The sequence below is a fragment of the Trichosurus vulpecula genome, chromosome 9 (assembly GCF_011100635.1).
Source record: "Trichosurus vulpecula isolate mTriVul1 chromosome 9, mTriVul1.pri, whole genome shotgun sequence".
In the NCBI taxonomy this organism is placed as follows: domain Eukaryota; kingdom Metazoa; phylum Chordata; class Mammalia; order Diprotodontia; family Phalangeridae; genus Trichosurus; species Trichosurus vulpecula.
Genome location: NC_050581.1, coordinates 20,666,143 through 20,688,392, shown reverse-complemented (window position 1 = coordinate 20,688,392; position 22,250 = coordinate 20,666,143). Strand labels below are relative to the sequence as shown.

At 38.4% G+C, this 22,250-nt stretch overlaps 1 protein-coding gene across 1 annotated transcript in view; it reads left to right on the top strand.

Annotated features, from left to right (window-relative positions):
• IFT74 (intraflagellar transport 74) overlaps positions 1-22,250 on the top strand; it is a 171,317-nt gene that overhangs the window by 98,871 nt on the left and 50,196 nt on the right. The window contains exons 12-14 of the mRNA XM_036739092.1: positions 972-1,012; positions 7,399-7,478; positions 19,530-19,583. Coding sequence (XP_036594987.1) covers positions 972-1,012; positions 7,399-7,478; positions 19,530-19,583 — 175 coding nt within the window. The remainder of the gene's footprint in view (positions 1-971; positions 1,013-7,398; positions 7,479-19,529; positions 19,584-22,250) is intronic.

The following is a 22,250-nucleotide window of genomic DNA, read 5'->3' as shown; positions in this document are numbered from 1 at the left end:
GCCCCACCTTAGTTACTAGTGCACATGTACAAAAATATTTATAGCAGCTCTTTTTCTGGTGGCAAAAATTGAAAATTGAGAGGATGCTCATGGATTGGGGAATAGCTGAACCAGCTGTGGTATATGAATGTAATGGAATATTATTGTGCAATAAGAAATGATGAGCAGGCAGATTTAAGAAAAACCTGGAAAGACTTGTATGAACAGATGCAAAGTTAAATGAGCAAAACCAGGAAAACACTGTACACAGTAACAGCAACACTGTGTGATGATCAACTGTGAATGACTTAGCTCTTCTCAACAATACAATGATACGAGACAATTACAAAGGAGTCACCATGAAAACTGCTCTCCACATCCAGAGAAAGAACTGATGAATTCTGAATGCAGATCGAAGCATACTATTTTCACTTTCTGGGATTTTTTTCCTTTTGTTCTGTTTCTTCTTTCACAACTATGCCTAATATGGAAATGTTTTATATGATTGTACATATGTAACGTATATAAAATTTCTTACCATTCTAGGAAGGGGAAAGGGGGAGGAAAAGAGGGGAGGAAATTTGCAACTCAAAATTTTGTAAAAATGAATGCTATAAATTATCTACATATAATTGGAAAAAAAATACTATGAGACTCTTTAAAAAAACCACTTTAGGGTATGTGTCTATGGGCCCCATTGCCTAGCAATATGAAAAAGAAAGCTTCAGGTATAGTAGTTCACACCACCCTTATTTAGGAAAAAAAGAGAAACCTGGGAATAGTGCCATTTCTGTTTTCCCCCTTTGAAATCTATAAATTGGATTTTACTGAATGTATAGGTTTCAAAAAAGGTAAATCAGATTTAACATTTCAGTGAAGCATATTGTATTAGGGAAAATCTATGCTTGACCTGTTCGATTTTTCTCCATTATTTAGTTATCTACTAGCTTCATTCACTCATTCCTTACATACTATTTTATTATGTTTTGTAGGTTAAAGAAGATAATCAGGAAATAGCAGGCATGGAGAGGCAGTAGGTATCATTTTCCTTATGTCCATTCCCTACCCTTTATTTTTTAAATGAATATGAGATTAAAATTGTTATATTCATATTATGGTTCACATTGATAACATCAATACTGATGTATCTTTTACCTCACAGGATTGTTACAAATAGTCAAATTTAGACAATGTAAACCAGAATAGGTATCGAGAAGATCTAAATTCAAATCTAACTTAAGACACACTTTGTATGATCCTGGGAAAGTCATTTAACTTCTATCTGCTTCAGTTTTCTCATTTGCAGAATGGGGGTAATAATAGTACCTACCTCCTAGGGTTGCTTTATCAAATAATACAACAAATAATATTTGTAAAGCACTTTGCAAATCTTATAGTGCAATGTGAGTGCTAGTTATTATTATTACTGTATTATTGTGTTTCCACAATCCGGCTAGCAGCTTCTGTAGGGGTGTAAGATCCACCCACAGCCAGCACCCAGAAAGCTGCCAACAGCACAGGTTCTTTTGATCTGCTTAACTAAGGAAAGCAAGGTGAAGGGGTTGACAGGCTTACTTTAATTCAGCATACAAATATCATTCCCTTAGTTCAGGGGAAAAAGCCAGCACACTGAACTTCAGAGCAAAATACAAACAAATTACAAACATCAACAGACAGACCCAATACAATTCATAGTTACCAACATCTAGGTTCAGCCCAGGAGCTCAGAACAAGGGCTGGCCCAGAGTCACTCACGCCACCACTGCTGTGAGTAAGAGAGCTCCAAAGAACAGACAGCCAACCCCTGGTTTTTATATCTTTTTCAGTGTCAGGGGTGAGTCACACATGCGACTCACCCATGTGACCAAGAATCATCACAAAGAGGCAGACTTAAACCCACATGGTCTAAAAGCCTCTGCTGTCCCAGACATGTAAACTAGGCCCTCCCTGGAGTTAGCCCCACCTTGGGCCCCACCTTAGTTGCCAATCCACACCCACTAAGGTTTTACACCTCATAGGGGTTTGGGCCTGGGGCTTAGCACCTAGTAAGGCTCAGTGAATTACTCAAAGGGAACAAAAGCCAAACTCTTCAAGGGCACTTGTTGAACTAAGTGCTAAAAAGCCCATTTTTGCTTGCCAACACATATTGGTATTAAATTGTCATGGCATTTCTCTCTCTCGGTTTTCCTTTTGCTTGTTTAATTGCTTATGGTCAGTCTCCTTCTACGGGTATACCCCAAAGCTCTGTCTAGGACCATCATTTCTTCTCTCACTTGGTGACTTTCTCATCTCCCATTGGTTTAGTTATTATCTGTATATAAGTGACTTTTAAATCTCTATATCCAGTCCTAATCTGTCACTTTAAATCTAGTCCTAAATCATGAACTGTTTATTGGACATTTCTGTCTTTATTTTTGGTAATTTTCTAAAACTCAAGGTGTCAAAAATATAATTCGTTATCTTTCTCTTCTCTAACCCAGCCCTGTCCCCTCACTCCCTATTCCTTATGATTTCTCCATTTCATTTTAGGATCCTCCATCTTTCCCGTCACTCAGATTTACAACCTTAGTATTATCTTTGACTTCTCATTTTTCCCCCAACCCACATATTCAGTCAGTGGCTAAATCTTACTATTTCTACCTCCACAACATCTTTTTTATTGGTACAACTCTATCTACTCACACAGCCACTTCCCTAGTTGAGGACTCTGGACCTCTGACCTGGACTATTGCAGTAGTCTCCTAATTGGTTTCCCTACCTTAAGTCTTTTCCTTCTTCAACACATTCTCTGCATCAATGATGTCAAAGTCAATAGAACTATGTGCCACTTAACTATACCTAAAGATCTCTATGAGACCATATTAACTTAGAAAGCTACATGTTAACATCATTTATGTTTTATTACATTTTACTTATTTTGTCAAATATTTCCCAATTACGTTTTAATTTGGTTCAGGCCCCACTTAGGAATGATGCAGGCTGCTTGTGTGGCCTGCAGGCTGCATGTTTGATACCTCTGCTACCAAAGTGGTTTTCCCAAAGTTCCGTTTTGACCACTTTACTTCTCTACTCTATACAATCCAGTGGTTCTGTATTGATTCTAGGATTGAATATTATTTCATCTTCATCCTATCCCTTTAAAATTTTTATTCTTTATAAGTTTTATAGTGTACATAATTATTAGTGTGAACATGAATATAATAAAATTAGTAGATGTTATAAATTAGTTTTAGTAGATTTATAAATTAGTAGCTATACATATATTGGGTTGTGTTAAAAAAATTTTCTTGTTGACAAGTGGTTAATTAGAAAGGTTCAGCCAAAAGAAGTGGTCCCCAAAGTGGGGCTCATAAGATGGTAGTCAAATCCCACTTTCCTGGTAGCCAGTTGTGGATCTTGACCCCCACAAATTCCTACCACACTTATTATATCCTAACAATTCTCTACTCTGCTCTCTCCTACCCTCTTCCAGGCTCCCAAAGTCTTCCTTCTGTGCCTGGTGTCATCCCTTATCTGTATGGTTTTAACCTAATTAGGACCCAGGTATCTGTGGCCGCTATACATGTATGATTAGGAAACTCTCACACACATGACAGTTCTCACGCTCTACACCTCTGATAACTTTATGGTTATGGTGCCTCTTGATTAGCCCTGGGATGAAAGACAGTGGCCAGTGAGTAAGAGCCATGGCCTCTCTTTTTTCTTTTGGTAGGACAGAGTGAGTCCCACAGGATGAGTGGACAAAGATCTGTTTCAGTCTCTATTACAGATCTCAGTACCTTTCCCCCTAAATCCCTTTTTCATGTTCAAGCAACAAACATTTATTAAGCTCCTGCTATGTGCCAAACACTGTGTTAGGCACTGGGAATACAGTGACGAAAATGAAACAGTCGCTGTACTCAGGGATCCACGTGAACATTTCAGAGATTAGCCAGTTTATTTTCAAAGTCTGCAAACTTAAAGGCATCACTGAATTCATGAAATAAATCATAGGAGTCTGTCTGTTCATCTTCCCACCATCACCCTTCCCCTCTGAAAAGTTGACCCTCTGCATATTTTGTCATCTTTGCCAATTTGCTGGTGTGGGGTAAAACCTCAGGGTTATGTTGATTTGCATTTCTCTTAATGGTAGTCATTGGGAGCAACCTTTATGTAGTTATGATTGGTGTTCAATTCTCATGATGTTTGTTAATAGCTTTTGATAACTCATCCACCAGGCAGTGGTTTTTGGCTTTATTCATTGAGTTCAGTTGCCTGTCTTTCTGGGATGTCAGACAAAAGTGATTGAAAAAGCAACTCTTTTTGAAAGGAATTTGTGCTAAGAAGAGAACATCGGGCAATGGGTATTTGGAAATGTTCCCACTATTAGGTGGTTTTGTTGTCAAAAGTTAAATGTGTCATTTATATAAATTCTTATATCCACATACTTTAAAAACTTAGAAAAACAATAATCCTAATGTGTTTAAAAATCTTCCAAATTAAGAATTTTGATTGGTTTTTAATCCGCTTGCTACAAATTTGAATTTATAAGAGTAACTGAATGTAAATTTGCTTTCTCATTATTAACTAAAACTTTTATATAATTGATGGATGGGACTGAAAAATGAGTTTCAAGTAAGTGCTGTGAATAATAATCTTTTGCCACTATGACAGTGATTAAACCAAGTATTCAAATAAGCCAAACTTATGTAACTTATGAATACCTGCACATATATTGGAACTGCCCTATCCCCATATCCACTCTGTTGCCAAGGCCTGCTGATTTCAACTTTGCAACATTTCATATGTTGCTCTACTTTGACACCCAGGCCCCCATCACCTTGTGCTTTGATTACTGTAATAGTGTGCTAGTGGATCTGCCTGCCTCAAGTCTCTCCCCACTCCAATCTGTTCTACATTCAGCCTTCCTTTTTATTTATGTCATTCTTCCTAATGGGTAGTATTATATCTTATTTTACTATTCATATTTGAATAATTTGGGGGGATTTTGTATATGAGTGAGGAACGGTTTTAAAGTCAGTTTGTTTGGACCATAAAAGACAGGGAGGGGCAGTAATACATAATAAGATTTGGAAGGTAGGTTGGGGCAAGGTTTCAAAAAGCTTTAACTTCCAGAGGGGTTTGTATTCTTAATAAATGCCTGCTGCTTGACCGATCCTAAAGTCAATATAGAATCATTAAAGTTTGTTGAGTAGGAGGTTGACTTGGTCAGATTTGTTCTTCAGGAAAATCACTTTTGTAGCCATGGGTTGGAGAGGGGAGAGACTTGAGGCAGGGAGACTTAATTAGTAGTCCAAGTGAGAAGTGAAGAGGAACTGAACTGGGGTGGTGGTGTGTGGGTAGGGAGAAGGCGATAAATGAGAGCGTTGAGGCAGAGATAGAAATAGTAGTATTTGACGACTGATTGACTGTGTGGCTTACATGAAAAATTGTGTTGGTGACTGGAAGGATGATGGTGCCCTGCATCAGAAATAGGGGAGTTTGGAAGAAGGGTAGGTTTAGGTGTAAGATAATATAATGGAATCAGTCTGCAGTGAAGATATGGATCACAACCCAGTAATACCTTTTCAGTCAATAGGATTCACTCTGTTCCAATCATAATGAAAATGGAGTGGGCGGAACTCTTTTTCATGGTCATTACTTTGGAGCGCAAAGCATACCTGTGAGGTGACATGGGAGGCAGAGGCTTATGCTAATGGGTAGGGAATTTCCCAGTGGCACCTGAACAGCTGCTGTTTTAGGTGTCTGAGTTGTGATTAGGTTTTTAACTGCACTCAGTGACTGATGTGGGAGGGTGAAGTGGATTAGACAGTAATGGATGAAAGTGTGTTGGTAAGCAAAAATGGGCTTCTTAGCACTTAGTTCAACAAGTGCCCTTGAATAGTTTGGCCTTTGTTCCCTTTGAGTAATTCATTGAGCCTTACTAGGTGCTAAGCCCCAGGCCCAAACCCCTATGAGGTGTATAAACCTTAGTGGGTGTGGATTGGCAACTAAGGTGGGGCCCAAGGTGGGGCTAACTCCAGGGAGGGCCTAGTTTACATGTCTGGGACAGCAGAGGCTTTTAGACCATGTGGGTTTAAGTCTGCCTCTTTGTGATGATTCTTAGTCACATGGGTGAGTCGCATGTGTGACTCATCCCTGACGCTGAAAAAGATATAAAAACCAGGGGTTGGCTGTCTGTTCTTTGGAGCTCTCTTACTCACAGCAGTGGTGGCGCGAGTGACTCTGGGCCAGCCCTTGTTCTGAGCTCCTGGGCTGAACCTAGATGTTGGTAACTATGAATTGTATTGGGTCTGTCTGTTGATGTTTGTAATTTGTTTGTATTTTGCTCTGAAGTTCAGTGTGCTGGCTTTTTTCCCTGAACTAAGGGAATGATATTTGTATGCTGAATTAAAGTAAGCCTGTCAACCCCTTCACCTTGCTTTCCTTAGTTAAGCAGATCAAAAGAACCTGTGCTGTTGGCAGCTTTCTGGGTGCTGGCTGTGGGTGGATCTTACACCCCCACAGAAGCTGCTAGCCGGATTGTTGAAACAGAAGGGCAAATGTGTTTGTGTTGGAGATAAACTTCTCAATTAGATATAGCAGGAAGGGTGGGATGCACATTCTTCCTATTCTCCTATTGATTGTTAGCATACCCCTTAATCTTGCTACACTTTGGAGACTGCTGTTTTAGATCTTGCTGGTATTACTTCCCAAAGACTAAGTGGCTCTTACTAAATACTTCTCTCAAACAAAGAATCATAAAAAAAGTCTGGAAAGGATTATTAATCTCCCAAATGTGCATGATTGTTTCTAGAGACAAAAGAATAAATTGAGCTGATTGTTGATATTATAAAGTATAAATAACACTGAATTGGGGGTCAGGAGACTCAGGCTTTAGTCCTGGTTTTTTCATTTACAGACTAATTTACTTTAGGTGAGTCACTTCATTTCTGAACAATATTTTCTTCTACTATAAAATGAGAGCTTTAGATTAGATGAGCTAGGTCCTTTCTAACTGCACCATTTTATATGTATACCAGCTAAACAGAACTCATTTTACAGGTAACATTTCATATCATTTTAGGACCATAAATTTAGAACTACAAAATGCCATTATTAACGTAGCATTTAGTCTAAATGAGGAAACTGAGACCCAGGAATGTTAAACAATTTGTCCAAAGCCACACAGATAGTGACAGAACTGTGCCTGGAGCTCAGGCCCTCTGACTTCAAATCTAGCACTTTTTGCAATGCAATAATCCGTTTTCCATCAAATATTTTTACCCCAATCTTACTTCCTTTTTTCATATGATTATTTTTTGTAAATCCTGAACTTAACAAATATTAGACAAAATGAGCATTTCCATATGTAAAACAGAAAAAAATGTTGAATGTTATTTTCATTATTTTTAATAATAATTATTTTGTATTTGCTAGGTTAACAGACATAAAAGAAAAAATTAACCAATTTAATGAAGAAATTCGGCAGCTTGACATGGATTTAGAGGAGCACCAAGGTAAATAATTATTATTGTTAGAGTTTGAAATAGGAAGTACTTAATAATTAAGGGTAAATATTCATGTAAGACTGGTCATCTTCTGAGATTTTCTATCATAAACCAAGCTTGAAATAATTTTCAGTTATGTAATGAGGGTTTATATTTTTAGATTTATAATATACATTTACATGTTAAATGCTTTATATTACAAAGTCTTAAGCATTTACAGAGTCTTAAGCATTTGAGTTAAAAACATTGTTTCCTCATAAAACCAACTGAAGAAAGAAATATATAAATAATTTGAAATAATAAGTGTGTGCACATATTAGGTATGAGGAAAAATTTGCAGTAGGAACAAACAATTAGAACATTTGTGAATTAAACTTTTGTTTATACTTCAATTCCAAAATCTCTATTTTTAGCTTTCTATAGAACTGGAAGGACCCTAAGGTCGACCTCCTCACTTTATAGATAAGGAATAAGGCCAAGAAAGGTTAAGCGACTTGCCCAGGGTCACATAGCTATTAAGTATGGTAGACAGGATTTGAACTTTGTGTCTTTTAGACACAATTCAAGCACTCTATTGGCTACATCAGTTATAGCTGTCTTATGTAATTAAAATGTATTTATACTATGCAGATCTAGTGAATGATAACTAAAGATAAAACTCATTAGACAATTGTCATATTTGCTACAAGTTTAAGTAGATGATAATGAATTTGCCAATTATTTCAAACCCCTCCCACATATGTAAATTAATGTTGGAAAATAAAAATGTAGCTATTCCCTCTAAATTGGAGAGAAAGTACAGGACATTAAAGTTACGCTAGAGGTGAGTTCCTTTTGGTCATATCTCAGTGTTAAAAGATTTTCCTTGAACAATATTACATTTCCTATACTCTCTCCCCTACCAGCACCCAGTTTTCCCCTTTAACCTATCTTTCAAAAAGCCTACAAAAAAAGTTTTACCAAGAGAGCTTTTTGTTCACAAAAAGTAAACTATGGGATTTAGATTTAGATGGATACTTAGAAATCAGCTGGTACAACTTCCTCACTTTATAGGGACTGAGACCCAAAGGAGTCATCTCACTTGTTAAAGGTCACACAAGTAGTTGATATTCAAACTTAGGTCCCTATTCCAAGTCTAATGCTTTTTTCCACTCTATCCTGCCACACTTTATTTTACCAGGAAAGCATTTGTCTAGCTACCCTAGTAAGCTAAGCTAACCTTGGCATTAAGAAAAAATTATTGACATCTGTTGCCTTTACTTACCTTAAGTACAGTCATTTAACCTCTTACTGCTCCCAGGCAACTCCCTAAGACTATAAGTAGCAAGGCAAGTGTATCAACAATCCAACTAGCAGCTTCTGTGGGGGTGTAAGATCCACCAACAACCAGCACCCAGAAAGCTGCCAACACAGGTCCTTTTGATCTGCTTTACTTAAGGAAAGCAACGTTAAGGGGTTAACAATCTTACTTTAATCCCGCATACAAATAACATTCACCTACATCAGGGGGAAAAGCCAGCACCCTGAATTACAGACCAAATACAATTCGCAGTTATCAACATCTGGGTATACAGCCAGGGAGCTCATTAGAACGTCTGGCCCAGAGTCACATGCTGCTCCTGCTGTGGCTCAGAGCTCCAAGAGAGAACGCTAACCTCTGTGCTTATATATCCTTTGGGCCCTGACCTCATCCAGGCTGGGCGTGGAGAAGTTCCCCACCCCCAATATCACATCAGATCCAAATCAATGACTCCCAGTTGTCTCAGTGCTGAGAAATACAAAAACATCCCACTTTATCTGCCCCATTCAAACAAAGGCCAGAATCATTAAAGGTCAACAGCAAAAAGTCCCACCTTAATTACTATTACATTGGCCACCCCTTTCCACCATCGATGGACTAACAATATCTAAATTAAATGGCTCTGGATCCTGGAGCAAAATAGAAACATTATACATTGCAATCACATCCAGGGAAATACAACAAAATATATCATTAATAACAAAGCAAAACATATCATTCAGTGCCATTCCCAAATATTTGTTTACAATTCAAAAGTCCACCCCTAGGTCCCAGAAAGTTACTCTCTTTAAGCAGTACAGAATGTCCAAGCAAAGCTCTTCTTGAGTGTCCTCCCCACACAGCAGTTGCAGGCTTCCTGCTGCTACCTTCAGGTACCAGCATGCTTTAGTTAGCAAAGTCCCAACAAAGTCCAAATTGAGATCTCTTGGGGATGTATCCTTCTCCCCACACTGCTCCAGCACCCCACTTCCAAGTCCTGGGGGGCAGCTGGGCAGCAAAGCCAATAGGGTGGGGTCCCTGGGGGTCCATGGCACTTCCCCCACCCCACCATAGACAAATCCACCCCTCCCTCCTGGGTCCCAAACAGTCCCAGAGGAAGGCAGGAAAAAGTCACACACCGTGCCTTGCTGCAAAGTTTGCATCTTTCCCCAGGGCTGAACTCCAGCCTCCTGGGTTCCTGGTTGTCCAGCTCTGGCTGGCCGGGCCTGGCTTCTGCCAGAATCCCAATGTAGGCGGTTCCCTGCCTTTGTGCTCACCTCACCAAAGTCAGCTGGAAGGCAGCTCACTGCTCTCACTTTTCCAAAGTTCTCATGCAAGTAGTCTTCTGCTCTGTCTGGGTCAATATTTCGGCAGCCATTGTCTGCTCCTCATCAGCCACTCCTGCCAATCTTCAAGAACACCATTCTTGCTGGTTCTTGGTGGATCTTACACCACCACAGAAGCTGCTAGCTGGATTGTTGATACAGCAAGTACAGATCTTTTATTGGTAGAGGAAGTTTCCTAAACTGGAAGTTTTTTACACCAATAAAATCATAGACATGCCCACTCCCCCCACCCCGCCAAGATTAATTAAAGCATTACTCATATCTGAATCTGGTAACATTGAATTTATTATCATTATGCTTTAATAGCTTAAAATTGCACCAAGACTTTTGGGTGTTTATACTTGCATAGTATAAACACAAATTAATCATAAAGATGTAATCGAAGAGAATTGTAAATAGTCATGAGAATATATGCTGTATCTCAAACTTCCCCATATTTCAAATTGGAAAAGTAATCTGTAGTAGATTCACTCCATACACTAAGACAGTCTAAAGTTTCTCAGAATGATGAGTTTTTTATAAGCTTTACCTTAGAAAATTAGTCTTATATTATGAAAGGTAAAGTTAAGCCATCAGTAACAAGGAAACTTAAAGTCATGGTTCCTTTGGAACTACTAGATAGGCTTATTGTTTAAACTGGTCAAAAATTATGCTTCATTTTAAGCCATACTCATTAAATAGTTTATCATCTTGTTCCATGTTTTTAAAAAATTTAAGTATAGAGCGGAGCAAGGATGGCAGCTGGAAAGCAGGGACTCACTTGAGCTCTCCCACAGGTCCCTCCAAACACCTATAAAAATGGCTCTGAACAAATTCTAGAGCTGCAGAACCCACGAAATAGCAGAGGGAAGCAGGGCTCCAGCCCAGGAAATCCTGGATGGTCACGGGGAACAGTCTATTACATGGTGCTGGTAGCAAAGAACAGCCCAGCGTGGGTCACCAGGAACAATCAGACCTGGAGCCAGGGCGGAACAAGCTGTAGGGCCCTGAATCATTGAGCTGTGGCGGTTACCAGACTTCTCAACCCACAAACACCAAAGACAACAGAGCAGGTTAGTGGAAAAACTATTGGAACAGAGTGAGAGGAGTGCGGGGTTGGTGCCAGCCCCAGGGGCAGCAGAAGTGGTGCAGTGCTGTGACTGCTTCCAGGGCTCCACCTGCAGTTGCTTCCAGCCCCAGGCCCACCCCCTGGGAGGAATTAAGCAGCGGATCACATCAGGAATGCAGAGCCTGCTTTGCCCTGCTTGGATATGGGTCATGGTCCTGGTTGGTGGTTCTTAGGGGAGGAGGAGCGCTGGTGTGACAGAGCTTGTTGTGTAGAAGTAGCTCTGAAAACAGCAGGGCAACCCCTCAAGCTTGGGACAAAGCACTCTCTACAAGTAGTCATACTTTGACAAAAAGCTCAAAGGTCAAGTAGTTAGTTGGCTGGGAACATGACAAGCAGTGAAAACTGACTCAGATTCAGACTCAGAATCAGACTCTAGAATCTTTTTTTGGTGACCAAGAAGATCAAAACATACAGCCAGAAGTAGTCAACAAAGTCAAAGAGCCTACATCAAAAGCCTCCAAGAAAAATATGAATTGGTCTCAAGCCATGGAATAGCTCAAAAAGGATTTGGAAAAGCAAGTAAAAGAAGTAGAGGAAAAATTAGGAAGAGAAATGAGAGTGATGCAAGAAAATCATGAAAAACAAGTCAATGACTTGCTAAAGGAGACCCAAAAAAATACTGAAGAAAATAACACCTTAAAAAATAGACTAACTCAAATGGCAAAAGAGCTCCAAAAAGCCAATGAGGAGAAGAAGGCCTTGAAAGGCAAAATTAGCCAAATGGAAAAGGAGGTCCAAAAAACCACTGAAGAAAATACTACCTTAAAAATGAGATTGGAGCAAGTGGAAGCTAGCGACTTTATGAGAAATCAAGATATTATAAAACAGAACCAAAGGAATGAAAAAGTGGAAGACAATGTGAAATATCTCATTGGAAAAACTACTGACCTAGAAAATAGATCCAGGAGAGATAATTTAAAAATTATTGGACTACCTGAAAGCTATGATCAGAAAAAGAGCCTAGACATCATCTTTCAAGAAATTGTCAAGGAGAACTGCCTTGATATTCTAGAGCCACAGGGCAAAATAGAAATTGAAAGAATCCACAGATCACCTCCTCAAAAAGATCCCAAAAAGAAAACTCCTAGGAATATGGTCACCAAATTCCAGAGCTCCCAAATCAAGGAGAAAATACTGCAAGCAGCCAGAAAGAAACAATTTGAGTATTGTGGAAACACAATCAGGATAAGACAAGATCTAGCAGCTTCTACATTATGGCATTGAAGGGCTTGGAATATGATATTCCGGAGGTCAAAGGAGCTAAGATTAAAACCAAGAATCACCTATCCAGCAAAACTGAGTATGATGGTCCAAGGCAAAATACGGATTTTCAATTAAATAGAGGACTTTCAAGCTTTCTCAATGAAAACATCAGAGCTGAATAGAAAATTTGAGTTTCAAATACAAGAATCAAGAGAAGCATGAAAAGGTAAACAAGAAAGAGAAATCATAAGGGACTTACTAAAGTTGAACTGTTTTGTTTACATTCCTATATGAAAAGATGATGTGTGTAATTCATGAGACTCTTCTCAGCATTAGGGAAGTTGAAGGGAATATGCATATAAATATAGACAGAGGGCACAGGGTGAGTTGAATATGAAGGGATGATATCTAAAAAATAAAATAAAATTAAGGGGTGGGAGAGGAATATATTGAAAGAGGGAGAAAGGGAGAGATAGAATGGGGTAAATTATCTCACATAAAAGTGGCAAGAAAAAGCAGTTCCATTGGAAGGGAAGAGGAAGCAGGTGAGGGGGAATGAGTGAATCTTGTTCTCATTGTATTTGACTTTAGGAGGGAATAACATACACCCCCAATTGAGTATCTTACTTCACAGGAAAGTAGGGGGAAGGGGATAAAAAAGCAGGGATGATAGAAGGGGAGGGCAGATACGTGGAGGAGAAGGTAATCAAAAGCAAACACTTTTGAAAAGGGACAGGGTCAAGGAAGAAAATTGAATAAAGGGGACAGCATACGATGGAGGGAAATATAGTTAGTCTTTCACAACATAACTGTTATGGAAGTGTTTTGCATAATGATACATGTGTGGCCTGTGTTGAACTGCATGCCTTCTTAGGGAGGGTGGGGAGGGAAGAGGGGAGATCATTTGGAACTCAGAGTTTTAAAAGCAGAAGCTCAAAAAAAGAGTTGTTTTGGCAAGCAACTGGGAAATAAGATATACAGGCAAGGGGGCATAGAAATCTATCTTGCCCTACAAGAAAGTAAGGGGAAAGGGCATTGGGGTGGGGGGGAGTGGGGTGACAGAAGGGAGGGCTGACTGGGGAATAGGGCAGTCAGAATATATGCCATGTTGGAGTGGGGGGGAGGGTAGAAATGGGGAGAAAATTTGTAACTCAAACTCTGGTGGAAATCAATGCTGCAAACTAAAAAATATTAAATAATAAAATATGGAATTAAAAAAAAGAAATTACTGTGTATCAAATACATGTATTTGTATAAGTGTATATATGGAATACATTTACATATATACTAGACAGATATAGATATAACATTTGCTTTTCTGTGTACATGTTGTTTCCGCCCAAAAGAATAAGGTTCCTGAAGGCACAGATTATTTTGTTCTTAATTTGTGTCCCTAATACATAGCACAGTACCAGGCATATAGTAGGTGTTTTAAAATGTGTACATGAATGAAGCCTAATAAATAAAATTATATAAAATAAAAAAAATTAAGTATAGACCCATTTTGAAAGAGTGATAGTGTTAAACATAAACTTGTAAAAGCTATGAATCAGGGGGCATTGTTGTTACAGTATCTTAAACTGAGTTAATCTTTCTTAGAAAAGGACAAGATTTTCAGTGTTTTGTGACCATAGTGTGTGTACTCATTTACTAAGCTTTTAAAGAGAGAAATACTTATAAATTCTTGTATGTATATGCAATTATATATAATGTACATATTTCCCAATTATGATGAAATAGGAAATAGTTATTAAATAAAAAATTAGAAACCTAAGACTTAGGGCCTAGTTAAAAAACTAGATACTTTACTAATGGCCTTCAAGTCAAGTATTCATGTATGAAAAGTACATAATTAAACTTGTTAATGTGTACATAAAGTGCAGCAAAAATGATTAGGTTTCAGATTAAAAATAACTTCTTGATTGTGGGAGTACAAATGCATATAAAAAAAGGAACCCTCAGGGGAATGATAGAATTCACATTCTTGAAAAAAAGAAAAACTGTCTCTTGAAAGGATTAAGAGCTAGGGACCCGAACTAGGCCTTCCTTCGAGAACTGGTTTTTTTTTATGATTTTTCTGAAGCATCTTAAAATCTGAGTTTTTTGAAGTCTTCCCACAATGCGTATGATTTTTTCTTTGTGGATTCTACTTGAAGCCATGTGTATATGACTTTTCTGTGTTGTGTTTTTCTATAATTTTCCTCATCATGTATTTTCTTTTCCATAATTTTAAAGTAGCAATAAAGTATTCTCACCACACATAATTTTGTTTAAACATAATGCAGTTTCCAACAGCTCTCCTGATGTGTACATATACATATATGTGTACTTGTTTTTATAGATACACACTTGTATATGTCTGTGTACGTATGCGTGTTTCACAGGTCACCTTTAATCCATGCAGTTTAATTTGGTGATGTCAGAGATGATATACAATGATAGATCTATGTTATTTTTTTGGTGTCCTATGTGAGTTAGTTGAGTTGTTCTCTATGTTGGTATCTAAAAAGGCAAGTGGAAAAAATTTCCTCACTAATTCTAGAGATGAGAATGTGGATTTTTTTCTATTCTTCTTCCCTTTACGGTAAACTAAATGATTTGTCATTTTCCATAGCTAAATCTTTTTATCTAACTCCTATCTCAGAAAACTGATTGCCACACAAAGCCGACGGGCTTCAGTGTTCATAACACAATATTTAGCTTTACCCTCACGTAGATAAGATTTTTGCCTTTTATTACTCATTGTATCTTTTTTAATTTATTTCTTTATTTAATATTTTTAGTTTTCAGCATTGATTTTCACAAGAGTTTGAATTACAAATTTTCTCCCCATTGCTACCCACCCCCCCACTCCAACACAGCATATATTCTGGTCGCCCCATTCCCCAGTCAGCCCTCCCTTCAGTCACCCTTTTCCCCTCCCACCCAATCCCCTTTTCCCTTACTTTCTTGTAGGGCAAGATAAATTTCTATGTCCTGTTGCCTGTATATCCTATTTCCTAGTTGCATGCAAAAACTTTTTTTTGAACATCTGTTTTTAAAATTTTGAGTTCCAAATTATCTTCCCTCTTCCCTCCCCACCCACCCTCCCTAAGAAGGCAAGCAATTCAACATAGGCCACATGCGTATCATTATGTAAAACCTTTCCATAATACTCATGTTGTGAAAGACTAACTCTGTTTTGCTCCTTCTTGTCCTCCCCCTTTATTCAATTTTCTCCCTTGACCCTGTCCCTTTTCAAAAGTGCTTTTGATTACCTCCTCCTCCTATCTGCCCTCCCTTTTAATGTTCCCCCCTTTTTATCTCCTTCCTCCTTCTTTTCCGTGGGGTAAGATACCCAATTGAGTGTGTATGTTATTCCCTCCTAAAGTCAAATACAATGAGAGCAAGAGTCACTCATTCCCCCCACCTGCCCCCTCTTCCCTTCCTACAGAACTGCTTTTTCTTGCCACTTTTATGTGAGATACTTTACCCCATTCTATCTCTCCCTTTCTCCCTTTCTCAGTATATTCCTCTTTCATCCTTCTAAAGTTGATTGAATTTTTTTAGATATCATCCCTTCATATTCGATTCACTCTGTGCCCTCTGTCTGTATACACACACACACACACACACACACACACACACACACACACACACATAGACACACACACACACACACACACGTATATGTATATTCCCTTCAGCTACCCTAATACTGAGGTCTCATGAATTATACACATCTTTCCATGTAGGAATGTAAACAAAAGGGTTCAACTTTAGTAAGTCCCTTATGATTTCTCTTTCTTGTTTACCTTTTCATGCTTCTCTTGATTCTTGTGTTTGAAAGTCAAATTTCTATTCAGCTCTGGTCTTTTCACTGAGAAAGCTTGAAAGTCCTGTATTTTATTGAAAGTCTATATTTTGCCTTGGAGCATGATACTCAGTTTTGCTGGGTAGGTGATTCTTAGTTTTAATCCTAGCTCCATTGACCTCTGGAATATCATATTCCAAGCCCTTCAATCCTTTAATGTTGAAGCTGCTAGATCTTGCCTTATCCTGGTTGTGTTTCCACAACACTCAAATTGTTTCTTTCTGCATGCTTGCAGTATTTTCTCCTTGATCTGGGAGATCTGGAATTTGGCTACAATATTCCTAGGAGTTTTCTTTTTGGGATCTTTTTCAGGAGGCAATCTGTGGGTTCTTTCAGTTTCCATTTTACCCTCTGGTTCTAGAATATCAGGGTAGTTCTTCTTGATAATTTCTTGAAAGATGATTTCTAGGCTCTTTTTTTGAACATGACTTCCAGGTAGTCCAATAATTTTTAAATTATCTCTTCTGGATCTGTTTTGCAGGTCAGTGGTTTTTCCAATGAGATATTTCACATTGTCTTCCATTTTTTCATTCCCTTGGTTCTGTTTTATAATATCTTGATTTCTCATAAAGTCACTAGCTTCCACTTGCTCCAGTCTAATTTTTAAGGTAATATTTTCTTCAGTGGTCCTTTGGACCTCCTTTTCCATTTGGTTAATTCTGCCTCATTGGCTTTTTGGAGCTCTTTTGCCATTTGAGTTAGTCTTTTTTAAGGTGTTATTTTCTTTATTTTTTGGGGGGGGGGGCTCTCCTTTAGCCAGTCATTGACTTGTTTTTCATGGTTTTCTTGCAGCACTCTCATTTCTCTTTCAAATTTTTCCTCTACTTCTCTAACTTGCTTTTCCAAATCCTTTTTGAGCTCTTCTGTGGCCTGACACCAGTTCATATTTTTCTTGGAAGCTTTTGATGTAGGCTCTTTGACTTTGTTGACTTCTTCTGGCTGTATGTTTTGGTCTTCTTTGTCACCAAAGAGAGATTCCAAAGTATCAGTCTGAATCTAAGTCCGTTTTTGCTGCCTGGCCATGTTCCCAGCCAGCTTACTTAAACCTTGATTTTTTCTTCAGGGTTTGACTGTTTGTAGCATGTAGAGTACTTTGTCCCAAGCTTGAGGGGCTGTGCTGTTGTTTTCAGAGCTACTTCTACACAGCAAGCTCTGCTACACCAGTGCTGCTCCTCCCTCAAGAACCACCAACCTACACCAGACTCAGATCTAAGCTAGCTCTGCACTCCCTATGTGATCAGCTCCTTAATTCCTCCCACCAGGTGGACCTGGGGCCGGAAACAACAGCAGCTTTAGCTTTGTAAGCAGCCTCAGAGCTGCATCACCTCTGCTGCCCCCGGGGCAGTGGCTGAACTGGAAACTCCTTTCACTCTGTCCCAGTAGCTTTTCCCACTAACCTTCTCTCTTGTCTTTGGTGTCTGTGGGTTGAGAAGTCTGGTAACTGCCTCAGCTCACTGATTCAGGGTCCTCCTGGCTGTTCTGCCAGGCTCCCGTTCTGGTTGGTCTAGGCGCAGCTCATGCTGGGCTCTGCTCAGCTCAGCTCTCAGTTCCATGCAATAGACCTTACCCTGTGACCTTCCAGGCTGTCCTGGGCTGAAGCCCTGCTTCTTTCTGCTGTTTTGTGAGTTCGGCAGTTCTAGAATTTTTTCAGAGCCATTTTTATAGGTGTTTGGAGGGAACTGGGGGGAACTCATGCAAGTCCCTGCTTTCCAGCTGCCAACTTGTCTCTGCCCCCATCTTGTCCCCGCACCCCCATTGTATGAAGTTTCAAGGAGTTTTTGTTTAACTGTAAATTGAAGCTATATGTGGTTGATATGAAGACTGGTAGTCATTCATTAAATAAATATCATCAGATCAATCTGATTTTTAATTATTCCTAGAAATTGTAAAAGGACCATTTGTAGCCATTCAGCAAAAATAAATCGCCTTTCCATACCATAGTGGTCCACAAGATGGTGCCAACTTTGAGAGTCCAATCATAAAACAGAAGCCTGGAAATTAACTAACAGAAAATAGTCAATTTCTGCATATCCTCCTACAGTGGATCCGAATCATATGACTCATAAATTCCTAAAGATTAGTTGTACTGTAAAACTGAACACAAGATATGCAAAGTAGTTACTAAAACATATATTCCTCAGTTCAAGGTATGTCTCTCTTCCACTGATAATAGCATGTTCTTCCCATTCTTAGCAGAGGACATACTGGATGCCTGTATAATTTATATCTTTGTGTCATGGAAGAATAAAATGCGCAGTCTTATTCCTTTAGACAGAATTCTTTACCTGACTTAAAGCTAGAAGCTCAGAGGCTCCATGCTTTGTCTATCTCAATGAAAATGAAATGACTTATCAGACCTGGAATCTGCAGTCTTTCCTCTTGAATAAATTTCCTGAATGATATTATAAAATATTTTTAATGAAATATTGAAGAAAATAATTTTATTTCCCTATCTTCATCATTCTACAACTTAAGTTCAAACTGCTTTCTTCTCTGAAGTCTTAGAGTCATAAGTGATGCTTTTTTTGTAGGTTCTCATACTATCAGATGACAAGCAGTAGCTTGTGGCTGAGCTTATCAATAGTTAAAATGGACTCTGTATCTCTTATTTAAATTAACCTCCAAGGGCCACACTCCTGTATATTATACTCAATGCATGTCAGTGTACTAATTATATAGTCCCTAATTTTCTTGGTATGCCAGTTATTCCTACTGTATCCAATTCCTACTGTATCCAGATAGTCCAGCTATTTAACATTTACATGTTAAATGTCACTCTGTTTTTAAATGGTATTTTAAACCACTCCATTGATGTCTAGAAATAGAATTATTTTGTTCTAGCCTGTTATGACTGTAAAAAAAAGTTTTGCTGTCCCAATTTAAAACATGTAGAAGATGTCTAATCTATTGCTCAGTTGGGTAAAATATGCTGTAGCTCATTAAATAAAAAAAAAAATTAAAAAAAAAATTAGTTGTGCCAGATAAGGTACATTTCCATATTTATAACATCCCTATTAAATATTCTAGTTTAATACTGCAGTGTTGATATTTGAATAGAATATTGTTATAATTATGTTAATGAATACACAGTATATACCTATATAACTAAAAGGTAGTTAAGACAATGTAAAAATTTTATATAATTGCTTGGAATTGGAAACATTTAAGTCACATTAACTAATGAAAAAGAAATATGTTGGGAAGTGTAACACATTTAGACTTAAGATTACTATATCATTTGTGAAATTATAGAATTCTGTATCTCTTTTAGGTGAAATGAATCAAAAATACAAAGAGCTGAAGAAAAGGGAAGAAAACATGGACAGTAAGTTCTACATCAGATTGTGGAAACATATACACACATCTTTAAATATATACAGCATCATTAGATTGCTTTGCTTTTCTATAAATCTATTATTTTTTTTAAATGAGCCTTCTATTATTATGGGGCAGCTAGGTGGCACAATGGATCAAATGCTGGAGTCAGGGAGACCTGACTGTGTTCAAATCTGGCCTCAGACACCTTACTGTGTGACACTGGGGAAGTTGCTTAACTACTGTTTGCCTCAGTTTCCTCATCTGTAAAATGAGAATAATAGCAGTAACTATCTCACAGGGTTGTTGTGAGGATCAAATGAGATATCCGCAAAGTGCTCAGCACAGTGCCTGGTATATACTAGGCACCATATAGATATTTATTTATCATCATCATCATTATTACAGCAGGTTTCTATTCAGACAGCTTAATTCATACTGTGCATAAAGCACTGTGGGAAGGAGAGAGATATAGATTTAAATGAGACATACTCCTTGTTCTTTATAGATCCTTATAGATTTGCAGGTCCTAAAAAGAAGTCCTGCTCCAGTGCCTCATCGTGACATGGAAGTGGTGCTAGAAAGCAACCTCTAGTAGGCTCTGGACTTGGAGGCAGCAGAGGCCCCTGTTCAAGTCCTGCCTTTTACACTTACTAGTTGTATGACCATGAGCAAACCACTTAGCCTCTCTGAGTCTCAGTTTCCTCATCTTTTCTTTTCTTTTTTTGGGAGGGGAGGGTTGGGGGAAGGCAGGGCAATTGGGGTTTAGTGATTTGCCCAAGGTCACACAGCTAGTAAGTGTGTTAAGTGTCTGAGGCTGGATTTGAACTCAGGTCCTCCTGACTCCAGGGACAGTGCTCTATACTCACTGCGCCACCCAGCAGCCTCTTTCCTCATCTTTAAAATGGGGATCCTATCAAGCAAGAGACTTTACTCACAGAGCTGTTGTGAGGATTCTGATGAATGTAAAGCAAATCTCAAAATACTATATGAATTTCAGTGTTGTTATTATCAAGCTAGAAAGACTTTAGATACAGGACTAGTAACATGCTGTGTTTTCAGTCCAAGGATTGCAAAAGAAAAAAAAATCCATAGCATGAGAATTATGCCTTTGAACAAGCCATTTACTTCAGGGAATTGCAGGGAAGAGAGTCCAGTAGGTTAAATTTAGAATTTTTTCACAAGGATTAAGTTTCATACGGAAGTTTTTTACATATCTAGATAGATGTAAAAGTGTTTCTGGTTTTAAAAAAAATTATAGCTTGCAGAAGATCCAGTCCCTGGGCACCTTCAAAAGAAAAGAACATCAAAGAAGGTACAGCCATCCTTACTTTTAGGAACTATTTCACATTCTTGTTATTCTTGTCTTGCATAGTTAGGACAAAGAAGCTCTTAAGCCTGGGAGGCTTTTTGGGCCCTGAGGCCATCAACTTCCTCCTCAAGATAAAACTCATTGATCAATTCAGAATTGGGGCTTTCTGCAATTTTATCAAGAGTTGGTTGTTAGTCATTTCAGTCATATCTGACTCTTTATGCCCCCTTTTGGGGTTTTCTTGGTAAAGAGACTTCATTGGTTTGCTATTTCCTTCTCCAGCTCATCTTATAGATGAGAAAACTGAGGCAAACAGGGTTAAGTAACTTGCCAAGGGGCACATAGTTAATAATTGTCTGAGGTCAGATTTGAACTCAGGTCCTCCTGGCTTCAGGGCCAGCACTCTTATCTACTGTACCACCTTACTGCCCCTTATCAAAAGGCTAATTATGAAGAAACAGCATCAGAAATTTGGCTAGTAAAGAAAGAATATTTTTTGGCCTTTTTTTATTTCCACTTGATTATTTTCATTTTTTAAATTAATAAACATTTAAAAAATTAATCTGTCCCTCCCACTACCTCTGCCCCTGAGAATTTTTTTAAACTCAGGAAATAAAGCCCTCTCTATCATAACAATAGCTGAAATTTATGTAGCATTTACTATATGCCAGGAACTGTGCTAAGCACTTTACAATTATTATCCTGTTTGATCCTTATAGTAATAGGAGGTAAGTGCTATTATTATCTTCATTTTACAGATAATCAAACTGAAGCAAACAGAGATTGAGTGACTAGCCCAGCTGGTCACTTACATGTAATAAGTGTCTGAGGCTGGATTTGAACTCATCTTCCTGACTTTAGGCACAGTACTTTATTCACTGTGCCACCTAGCTACCCTGGTATTTTTTCTACATAGTCCGGCAAAAAAAATTCTTACATTAGACATGTACAAAAATGTGCATTGTTTCTGTATTTTGAGTTTATCACCTCTCTATCAGGAAGTGAGTGGCTTGTTTCATTTTCATTTCTTTGGGATGATGGTTTATACGTATAAACATAGAAAACCCTTCAGTCTTGCAGGATCCCTTTTTGTTTATGACAGTGAAAGAAGTAGTTTTGTAAGAACGTACTGTTCTTAAACCATCTGCAAACATTAATACACCTTTTGGTACTCTTGATGGTTGGTCTTTGTTCAGTAACCAACAAGTTGAAGAAATCGAACCATGACCAGAAGAATTGAACCACATCCACATCATCATATTTGGAAAGACAACTCACCAGTTGCTCCTGGGAAGCTATAGACAGTGATGATGATGGTTTCACGAAGCCCAAAAGCAACAAAAAACATCAGGTCTTGGGACCCTT